At 39.9% G+C, this 11,998-nt stretch overlaps 1 protein-coding gene across 1 annotated transcript in view; it reads left to right on the top strand.

Annotated features, from left to right (window-relative positions):
• ACACA (acetyl-CoA carboxylase alpha) overlaps positions 1 to 11,998 on the top strand; it is a 288,539-nt gene that overhangs the window by 63,582 nt on the left and 212,959 nt on the right. The window contains 2 exon segments of the mRNA XM_010861548.1: positions 6,825 to 6,871; positions 10,035 to 10,287. Of these exon segments, the coding sequence (XP_010859850.1) occupies positions 6,825 to 6,871; positions 10,035 to 10,287 (300 nt within the window).

The raw sequence follows: 11,998 nt of genomic DNA on the forward strand, positions 1-11,998 counted from the left end.
GCTCAAAATTCTCCAAGCCAGGCTTCAGCAATACGTGAACTGTGAACTTCCTGATGTTCAAGCTGGTTTTAGAAAAGGCAGAGGAACCAGAGATCAAATTGCCAACATCTGCTGGATCATAGAAAAAGCAAGAGAGTTCCAGAAAAACATGTATTTCTGCTTTATTGACTATGCCAAAGCCTTTGACTGTGTGGATCACAATAAACTGTGGAAAATTCTTCAAGAGATGGGAATACCAGATCACCTGACCTGCCTCTTAAGAAATTTGTATGCAGGTCAGGAAGCAACAGTTAGAACTGGACATGGAACAACAGACTGGTTCCAAATAGGAAAAGGAGTTCGTCAAGGCTGTGTATTGTCACCCTGCTTATTTAACTTATATGCAGAATACATCCTGAGAAACGCTGGGCTGGAAGAAACACAAGCTGGAATCAAGATTGTCGGGAGAAATATCAATAACCTCAGATATGCAGATGACACCACCCTTATGGCAGAAAGTGAGGAGGAACTAAAGAGCCTCTTGATGAAAGTGAAAGTGGAGAATGAAAAAGTTGACAAAGCTCAACATTCAGAAAACGAATATCATGGCATCTGGTCCCATCACTTCACGGGATGGGGAAACAGTGGACACAGTGTCAGACTTTATTTTTCTGGGCTCCAAAATCACTGCAGATGGTGACTGCAGCCATGAAATTAAAAGACGCTTACTCGTTGGAAGCAAAGTTATGACCAACCTAGATAGCATATTAAAAAGCAAAGACATTACTTTGCCAACAAAGGTCCGTCTAGTCAAGGCTACAGTTTTTCCAGTGGTCATGTATGGATGTGAGAGTTGGACTGTGAAGAAGGCTGAGCGCTGAAGAATTGATGCTTTTGAACTATGGTGTTGGAGAAGACTCTTGAGAGTCCTTTGGACTGCAAGGAGATCCAACCAGTCCATTCTGAAGGAGATCAGCCCTGGGATTTCTTTGGAAGGAATGATGCTAAAGCTGAAACTCCAGTACTTTGGCCACCTCATGCGAAGAGTTGACTCATTGGAAAAGACTGATGCTGGGAGGGATTGGGGGCAGGAGGAGAAGGGTTGGACAGAGGATGAGATGGCTGGATAGCATCACTGACTCGATGGACGTGAGTCTGAGTGAACTCCGGGAGTTGGTGATGGACAGGGAGGCCTGGCGTGCTGCGATTCATGGGGTTGCGAAGAGTTGGACATGACTGAACGACTGAACTGAACTGAATGTTCTTTGTTGTTGTTCTACTTGAGGCTTTTTTTTTTTTCCTTTCATTCATCTGGTTAAATTCTGCAAAGAATGATCCTTCAGTTTCCCTCTTGGAGGGTGAAAATTGGGGAGGGAAGGCTGGGAAGTCTTACTCAATGTGTTTACTTAATCTCTCCACTTTCATTATGGTATCTTCCCTTTTACTGTTGCCAGCATCCCTCAGCCTAGAAACCCTCCATTTTACTCTCTAGCGAAAAAATCTTCAGTCTCTTATCAGGATGGTAGAGCAGCAGGCACCTGGGTTTACAGTTGGGGACAAAATCTGAGGATCTGAAGCTTCTGAGATAGAATTTCATCCAATCCTCTTTATAGTTCCATCTTTCACTTCCACTTCCTGAACATTTTAGAGATTCTATGATATAAATTATACTGATTCTGTGTTTACTACAGTGGGTTGTGATTTCATTTTCTTGGGTCTGTGTAGTCATTTATCACTCTTCCATCTCTCTTTCAAGAAAATTATCCTGCTGTAGTCTCCCCTGACTTTTTTGGGGGGGAGGAAGGAAGAGGTGACTTTCTTTGGCTTATGCTTTTAAAAGTTTTTCTTTCCTTTTGTTTTAATGGGATTTTCAAGCAGGAGCAAAAGTGGATATGCATTCAACTTAACATCCTTATCCAGAAGTTAGGCAAGTCTTCTTTAAAGATTTCTTGAAAGGTGCAGAAATTTGCACCAGCTACCTCCTTGATAAATAATCTAAATCCCTAGACTGAGAAATGAAGACTAGGACAGATAAGTACACCGTATTATTTTCTCTGACTATTATATCCTAAAGCGATCTGTTCCTGTTTACCAAAAACAAACAAAATAACCCCCCCCCCAAACAAACAAACAACAACCCCAAAGTCTCCCTCTGGCTCTGGAAGGAAATGGCCTCAAATTCTTGCAACCATTCAGATGTGCTGTATGCTAAGTCATTTCAGTTGTGTCTGACTCTGTGTGACTCCCTGGATTGTAGCCCACCAGGCTCCTCTGTCCATGGGATTCTCCAGGCAAGAATACTGCGTTAGTTGCCATTTCCTACTCCAGGGTATCTGCCCGACCCAGGGATTGAACCCGTGTCTCTTGTGTCTCCTGCATTGGCAGGTGGGTTCTTTACCACTAGCACCACTTGGGAGGGACATTCAGATGTAGTATTTCTCATAAATCTTATTCTACCTAGGTCTTTATTCAATGGTTTCTTCTACATGGAATTCCTTCCTTTGTCTCCCTCCTTGATTTTCTTCTTAGTTAATCCTTGCTAATGCCTTCCCACTCCAGAAAGTCTTCTTTGATCCCTGCCCTCATTATTATCACCTCCAGGTTTGTGTTTCCTTACCTTCTCTTGTGTTTCCACACCTAGAAACTATTATACTACTGTAATTGTTTATTTAGGTGTCCACAGCCACTTTGCCAGGGACCAAATCTTATTTATCTTTGAATATATTGTCATTTATCTCACTAGTCGGAACACAAGTGCTTGTCATTTTAAAATTCAGATCTTGCAGGAAAATAAAATGTGGCTTAAAAAAAATTGTATAGGGACTTCCGTGGTGGTCCAGCGGTTAAGAATCTGCCTTGCAATGCAGAGGACACTAGTTCGATCCCTGGTTGGGGAGCTAAGATCCCGTATGCTGCAGAGCAGCTAAGCCTGAGTACCACGACTACTGAGCCTGCACTCAAGAGTCCATGAGCCGCAGCTGCTGAAGCCTGCGCACCACAACTGAAGCCTCTGTGCGCTGCAGCGAGAATCCCGAGTGCTGCAAGTAAGACCTGACGAAGCCAAATAAGTAAATCAGTTAATTAAAAAAGAACTGTATAACCCTCATGGATATTGAATTAATACCAAAATCCTTTTATGTGCTAAGTTGTGTCTGACTCTCTGAGACCCCGTAGACCGTAGCCCACCAGGCTCCTCTGTCCTTGGGATTTTCCAGGCAAGGATACTGGAGTGAAGAGTTCATTAATAGAATGATAAAAATGACCAAGAAAATTCAGTAATTATTTTTGATTAAAATTTCAGTGAAGTTACTATGGCTTAAAAAGGCAAGGGTAGGCTGTGTTAGCTTGGATACTTTTATCAGTCACTGTGAAAACTAATTGCTGCCTCTTTATTAGAATTGCTGGGAAAATACAATGTCATTTGAGTTCAAGAACATGTTTCGTAAGTTTGGCAAAGTCTGTTCTGTTTTATTTAGAGAAATGTCTAAATAAGTGCATTAGCTATAGTTAGCTTTACCTCATTTTTTTCAGGGACATAGGGTACAGTTTGGGAGCCTTCTGCAAATATTTTCAGGTCCCCAAATAAAAGTTTAAGAATATCGACAGGTGATCTTTGAATGACAGGGGTTTGGACTGCGTGGGTCCACTTATATGTGGACTGTTTTCAGTAGTAAATACTGTAATTACTATGGGAACCAAGGTTGGTCACATCTGTGGATGCTGAATCTTGGATTTGGAGGAACTGCATATATAGAGGGCCCCCTCCAAGTGATACGTGACTTTTTGACTGTGCGGAGGGTTGGCACCCCTAACCCCTGCTGTTGTTCAAGAGTCAACTATGTGTATTTTTAAATAAAAGAAAATTTGACCTTGCTAACATTTGACATAATGAAGTATTTATTTGGCTAAGTAGAATGTTCTACAGCTCTATTTGGGGAAAGGCCTTCTTTTAGAGGTGATAAGACAGCAGCTGTATGAGCCTTCTCGAGGGCTCAACTCCATTCTTTGACCACTTAGAGAAAAAAGTCTAAGCCTATTTCATGGCAAGGCTTTAGGGTTCCCAAACTTGTGTGCAAGCAAAATTTGGGTGAGCATGAATTTTTGTCGGAAAAAGGTCCTTAGCTTTTATCAGATTTCTGGTAGTATCTTGACTTAAGAAACTTTAAGAGCTATTGGTTTAGGTACTTCACCCACTGCATTTGCTAGAGAGGATAAAGTGGAGGGGGCAGTTTGAAGATTAATTGTGACTTTAAGATTTAACTTTTTGGGGAGTTCCCTGGAGGTCCAGTGGTTAGGACTCAGGGTTTTCACTGAGGACGTGGGTTCAATCCCTGGCCGGGGAAATAAGATCTTGCAAGCCAGGAGGTGTGGCCAAAAAAAAAAAAGGACTTAACTTTTTGGACTCAACCATAATAAGATGTTGTTAACATTATGAAATATATGTAATTGATACAAAAATTTACAAAGCAGTATTTATCCTTATAGTATGGTGCACTGTTAACCATTTCTTTTTAAAAAATACTTATTTTTTTTATCTTGTAATATATATTGTTTGGCTGCATTGGGTCTTAGTTGTGGCGTGCAGGATCTTTTGTGTCTTGCGGATCCATGGTGCACAGATTCTATGGCTGCAGCACATAGTCTCAATAGTTGCGGAATTGTGGTGCAAGGGCTTAGTTGCTCCTTGGCGTGTGGGGTCTTAGTTCCCTGAGCAGGAATCGAATCCCCTGCGTTGCGAGGTGGATTCCTCACCACTGGACCACCAGGGGAGCCCCAGCATTTTCTGTTCCACTTGCTCTTTAAAATGTTGGTTGTAACTCCCTACATTAATGTCTTCGTATTCTGATTGTTGGTTAGCTCACGTTTGAAACACAGTGCATCACCGTTTGTAAAAGCCTTTCCGTTTTCTCAGTCCTCACAGCAGTCCCATGAGGTACATGTGACTTCTTTTTATCTTCGCAGATGAGGCTCCTCGGAGATGCTTAGTGACTTGTTCCGGTGCGCTGCCAGTATGTGGTAGGGTCAGGCTGTTATCTTGGCCCTTGGTTTTGACTCCTTTGTTTACATTCCATCCATACTTACATACCTTTTCCTGCCTCTTTTCACTGCCTTCTTCACCATAATTGTAGGGAATAATACTAGCTCAGACTACACAATCGGGTAATCCTAACTTGAGACTTGGTATACCTGCACTGTCCCCAGTCCTCCTGTTTGTCATTTGGGGTCTTCTCTTTGAGCGTCTGGATTTTCCTATCTGTATAAAGAGGTTGTTTCCTTTTTTTTTCTTCTGTACTCTAGAGCAATGATTTTCAAGCCTAGATTTATTTACTTACTTTATAATTTTTTTAATTGATTTTTGGCTGTGCTGGGTCTTCACTGCTGTGCAAGGACTTTCTCTAGTGGTGGAGAGTGGGGGCTACTCTCTAATTGCAGTGCACAGGCTTCTCATTGCGGTGGCTTCTCTTGTTGCAGGAGCAGAGGATTCAGGGCATGCAGGCTTTAGTAGTTGGGGCTCACAGGCCTAGTTCCCCCAAGGCACGTGGGACCTTCCCAGACCAGGGATGGAATCCACGTCCCCTGCATTGCAAGGTGTATTCTTAACCTCAGGACCACCAGGAAAGCCCCAAGCCCAGATTTATAAGAGGTTCAGTCAGTCGTGGAACTTAATACTCAGATTTCTGGTTCTCTAGCAGGGATTCTGGTTCAGAAGATCTGAAATGGACTTTAGACATAATATATATATTTTTTGTTTGTTTTTTAAATAATTTTTTAAATTGAAGTATAGTTGATGTTCAATATTATATACAATATTATATATAGGTGTACAATATAGAGTCAACAGTTTTTAAAGGTTATACTTCATTTACAGTTACTATAAAATATTGGTTATAGTCCCTGTGTTACACAATATATCCTTGTAGCTTATTTTATGCAAAATAGTTCGTGCCTCTTAATCCCCTACCCCTTTATTGTTCCTCCCCGCCTTCTCCCTCCCTACCGGTAATCACTGGTCTTTTCTCTGTATGTGTGAATCTGCCTTTTTGTCGTTGTTGTTGTTATATTCACTTCCTAGTTTGTTGTATTTTTAGATTCCACATGTAACTGGAATCACACAATATCTGCCATTCTCTGCCTGACTTATTTCACTTAATACCCTCCAAATCCATCTGTGTTTTTGCAAATGGCAAAATTTCATTTTTTATGGCTAATATTACATTGTATAAATACACCCCATCTTCTTGATCCATTTATTTGTTTAAAAAAAAAAAAAAAACCCACAGGTGATTGTTACATGTAGTCAAAGTTGAGAATTTCTACCCTGAATACATTATAATTGTTGGGCAAAGAAGGAAACTGAGTATTTGGGAAATAGCTAGAGATTCTTAGCTCCCTTAGTTTAGGGACTTGATAATTAGAGACCTGTCCTCTCCTTGGCTCCCAACCTTTGTGGAAACATAATCAGAGCCTGAGTGAATTGTAGAGAATCTAGTGGTTCTCTTGTCCCCACTGCCTCCTTTTTGATGAAATATTGGGAGTCATAGGGTCAGAATGTGTCCATCGAGACACACAGTTGGAAAAGGCACCTTGTGGAATGGTAAGCTTGGATTACTGTTTAATACTTTTCATGAATAATAAAGTCTTTGAATGTATAATGTTTTTGATTTACAGATTTAAACAATCAACTGAACTTTGAACTTCAAGTTAATAAATAGTATATTTGACCAGAAAAATGATACTTTGAGTATTTAGCTTTATACTAAGATGAACAAAACAGCAATTGATAAAATTTGAGTTTCTTAAAAAAAAAAAAAAAACACTTCAAATCTCTCTCTTTCTCTCTTTAGTTCTTTTTGGAAGTGGATATCTGCTCAGACAATAAGAATTATAAGAGGTCAGTTACAAATAATGCTCTTTCATGTGTACAATGTGTTAAAAGTTTTATGTTCATGTGCTGAAATAAGGAATTGTAGACTTTCATGTTAAAAGTTGCCTTCCACAAAAGAATATAAGCAGATTGAGAGGGGGTAGCCTGAAGTGAAGGAGACTGACAGTGGTGGGAATCCACCACCTTTTCTCCTTAATTCCGGCTGGAATCACTGGAGATGGGATGGGCGGTGGAGTAGCTTCTAGAGTGTCTGGCAGCTATTCAGTAATTTTCCATACACGACTTCTCTTTTCTGTGGTTTGTAGGCTTGTCGCCTGGGAATACCGCTCAAGTAGAGTTGCCGGTTGGTGGACAGGCTTTTAAGATGTTGACTCTTAGCTGCTTTCAGTCTCTGGAACCTATAGGGAAGGCTTTCTTCATGTTCATAGCTTGGAAAGAACAATTTGAAGTTGACCATGTGGAGCCTTTCATTTATTTAGCCCTTTCGTTTTCTTCTCCCTTGGAATCAGAGAATTGGTCGTTTCTCAATAGGATGTTGTGTGTGTGTGTTCAGTTATCTAATTTTGCTTAGACTATAAACTAGAATCTGTCCCTGAGTGCCTTACTTATTTCTCTTGTGAAGAAGGCAACTATCATTTTCTGTGTTAGTTGAGATGGAATTTGGAAATTTTTTTTAATCTAGTATTTTTAAACTTGATTAGTCACTGCTCTAAAAATATGAAAGTAGCAGCCTTTTTGCTGCTGTACCTGTTGGTGTTCTTCAGAGTGGTAAATCTGTTATAGTTTTTCCCTCTCTCCTTCTCTTCCTTTTCCCCTTATATCTTTTTTTCTTTTTAATGACTTGGTTTTTTTTGAAAACCAAGCATTCTGGAAATAAGCCTCTTTATAAAATTTGGAGATACTAAAATTTTTTTTTAAAAAAAGAAACCTGATATTCTAAAGGAGAAATGTATAGGGAATTTATTTAATTTATTTTTGGCCATACTACACAGCATGAGGAATCTTGGTTCCCAGACCAGGGATCAAACCTGGGCTTCTTGCAGTGGAAGCATGGAGTCATTTAACTACTGGACTGCCAGGGAAGCCCCCTGTGTAGTGAATTTAGACATCAAGTTTTTCCTGTCACATGATGCTTTTATATTAATATTTGATTCTGGTTTTTAAAATGAAAAACTAAGTAATCCCCAGCTCACTTTCAGGAAATGTCTATAGGTAATTTCTAGCATTCCTGCCAAATTTTTATTATTGTTCCATTCTTCTAGCACAGTGGATTTCAAATTTCAGGACTTGTTAAAAAATGGATTACTGTGCCCTGACACGTGGGTTTAGGTATGGTCACCTAGTCCGTGGCAGAGCCCCGTGATGTGGTTACTGTGGCTGCTGTCATGGTCCAGCAGCCACACGTGGAGAACCACTGCTCTAGCGTTTGCAGATCCTGTTTTGTTTCTGTAAATGAATAAGCTCTGATTCATAACTTACACAAAGCTAATGGTGCATCTGTGGTTTTAACATATTTAGTGATGATTCTCAAATATTTTAAAATCTTGATGTTTCATTATCTACTGTCAAAGAACACTTTTATCCATCAAAGTGGTTTATAGCATATGAAGTTATTAATAATAAGTTTATTACTGTAACTTTCTTAGAGCATCTCAGTATCAGAACTGGGAATCATTTCTCTCAATTAGAATTGTTGGTCAGGCAGTAAGCTGTTCAATACCAATTTGATGTGTAGTTTTGACTTTTTAAAATAGGATTTTTGAAATGACAGAGTAAATATTATTTCATTTACTTTTTGCTTTTATTATTGTTATCATCTTTGAGCTATGTTTTGATCTTTGTTAATTAGTTTGTTAGCAGTTGATAACATCTACTCTTGACTAGTAAGGCCCTGTATCTAGAAAACTTATACCTAATTGAGATAACACTTCCGTAATTGTAATTATAGATTTTAAATTTGATAGTAGATTCACTTTCTCGCTATCATGTCAGCAGTCAGCACATTAGAGCCCCAAACAGAGATTTTGGGATGAATTTTTAACATATGTAATTTTAAGAAAAAATTCATGGGAACAAGTAAAGATTTTTTTAAATTAAGAAATACTCATTTGGAATTTGCTTTAAAGCAAACTGTATGTGTGTGTGTGTGTAGTGTATAGTATATATACACATTTAGTTTTCTTTATATATGTATGTACATTTATAAATATATTTCACTTATGTATAATAAATACGTATAGTTTGTTATATATTATTTCACTTAAGTATAATAAATATATACAGTTACATAAAATTCATAGTCTTTCACAGTGTAATATTTGGAACCAGGTTATAGTTGTATACTTAACTTTAAACACCAAGTTTCAAAAGCCCATTGCTGTCCCCAAACCCTTACCCTGCATTCTCTCTAATGAATGTCAGTGTTAGTTGCTTAGTCGTATCTGACTCTTTGCAACCTCAAGGTCTATAACCCACCAAGCTTCTCTGTCTGTGAATTTCTCCAGGTAAGAATACTGGAGTGGGTAGACATTCACTTCTCCAGGGGATTGTCCCAACCCAGGGATCAGACCTGGGACTCCTGCATTGCAGGCGGGTTCTTTACCCTTTGAGTTACCAGGGAAGCCCCAGTACTAACAGCTGAAGTCACAATATCACAGCAAGCAGTTTTCACCTACTTGCAAAGATTTCTCCGTTGGTCATTATTAGTTCCTGGACATCACCAAATTTATAGACATTGGGAATGGCTTATAGTTTTTAGAGAGAATGTTCCTTGAGGAAAAGGGAACAGATTTTAATTTTTTTAGGTGTAGTTCCCATGATCTGAATTTTCTTTTAGAAAGCAAAATTCTTGGGACTTCCCTAGTGGTCCGTGGTTATGACTCTGTGCTGTCAACACAGGAGGCTCGATCCCTGGCCCAGGGAACTAGGATCCCACATGCTGTGTAGTGTGGGCCAAAATTAAAAAAAAAAAAAAAAAGAATTAAGAAAAAAATGAAAGCAAATCCTTGAAAAAGAGTAGCCAAGAACACTAGATTTCAGACTCTGCCTTGCTCCAGGTGCCTGCCAGCTGTGGTGTATTAGGTCTAACTTGTGGCTTTCCTCAGATTATTATTTCCTCAGGTTATTATTCATAAGCTGTTTTTCTCACTTATTCTTTGTCTTCTAATAGCTCTGAGAGCTCATTTTGAAGAAGCAATGGATGAACCTTCTTCCTTGGCCAAACCTCTGGAGCTGAACCAGCACTCCCGATTCATAATTGGCTCCGTGTCTGAAGATAACTCGGAGGATGAGATTAGCAACCTGGTGAAGCTCGACCTGCTGGAGGAGAAGGAGGGCTCTCTGTCGCCAGCCTCGGTCAGCTCAGACACGCTCTCTGACTTGGGCATCTCGAGCCTCCAGGATGGTCTGGCCTTACACATGAGGTAAGTCAGAGAAGCTGAACCTTTTTCTTACTGAGCCTGTCCTATTGGTTTCACTGATCTTGTTCTAGAAAGAGCAAGGATGTTCTGAGTCAAGATTATTTCCCCTTTATCTACATCACCGGACTTAAAGTTTTGATGAGTAAGTGGGAGATGATCTATTTTGCCTGGGGTGCAAGTTTTCAAAAGCATCTTTTCCCAAATGTTTCCTCTCACTGTTCTCTTGTTCTTCTTACGGGGGGTCTTCTAGCGAGACTCAGTAAGTGAGGCTGAGGAATTTCAGTCTCTATTACTTTGACTAATATTGTTATAACTGTCCAGTGACTGATAGGGCGTTTGCAGGGATGGTAGTAATCTGGTAGTAATCTTTCTCTGAACTGCTTGATCATGTCAGGAAGTTATATTCTTTTTTTTTTTTAATTTATGGTGGCTGTACAGAGCACAGGCTCTGGAGCACAAGCACAGTAGTTGTGGTGCACAGGCTTACTTTTCCTTTGGCATGTGGCATCTTTGTTCCCTGACCAGGGATCGAACCTGCGTCCTCTGCATTGCAAGGTGGATTCTTAATAACCACTGGATCACCAGTGAAGTCCCAAGGCCAGTCTTTATTGAGGAACAAGGGGTTGTTGTAGAGCTCTCCTTTTCCTCTAGAAACGCAGTTCTCTGGGTATAATTGAGAATGTCCATAAATAACTCCAGAAAGAATGAAAGGATGGAACCAAAGCAAAAACAATACCCAGCTGTGGATGTGACTGGTGATAGAAGCAAGGTCCAATGCTGTAAAGAGCAATATTTCATAGGAACCTGGAATGTCAGGTCCATGAATCAAGGCAAATTGGAAGTGGTCAAACAAGAGATGGCAAGAGTGAATGTCAACATTCTAGGAATCAGCGAACTGAAATGGACTGGAATGGGTGAATTTAACTCAAATGACCATTATATCTACTACTGCGGGCAGGAATCCCTCAGAAGAAATGGAGTGGCCATCATGGTCAACAAAAGAGTCCGAAATGCAGTACTTGGATGCAATCTCAAAAACGACAGAATGATCTCTGTTCGTTTCCAAGGCAAACCATTCAATATCACAGTAATTCAAGTCTATGCCCCAACCAGTAATGCTGAAGAAGCTGAAGTTGAACGGTTCTATGAAGACCTACAGGACCTTTTAGAACTAACACCCAAAAAAGATGTCCTTTTCATTATAGGGGACTGGAATGCAAAAGTAGGAAGTCAAGAAACACCTGGAGTAACAGGCAAATTTGGCCTTGGAATATGGAATGAAGCAGGGCAAAGACTAATAGAGTTTTGCCAAGAAAATGCACTGGTCATAACAAACATCCTCTTCCAACAACGCAAGAGAAGACTCTATACATGGACATCACCAGATGGTCAACACCGAAATCAGATTGATTATATTTTTTGCAGCCAAAGATGGAGAAGCTCTATACAGTCAGCAAAAACAAGACCAGGAGCTGACTGTGGCTCAGACCATGAACTCCTTATTGCCAAATTCAGACTTAAATTGAAGAAAGTAGGGAAAACCACTAGACCATTCAGGTATGACCTAAATCAAATCCCTTATGATTATACAGTGGAAGTGAGATAGATTTAAGGGCCTAGATCTGATAGAGTGCCTGATGAACTGTGGAATGAGGTTCGTGACATTGTACAGGAGACAGGGATCAAGACCATCCCCATAGAAAAGAAATGCAAA

The sequence above is a fragment of the Bison bison genome, unplaced genomic scaffold (assembly GCF_000754665.1).
Source record: "Bison bison bison isolate TAMUID 2011002044 unplaced genomic scaffold, Bison_UMD1.0 scf7180017864472, whole genome shotgun sequence".
NCBI lineage: Eukaryota > Metazoa > Chordata > Mammalia > Artiodactyla > Bovidae > Bison > Bison bison.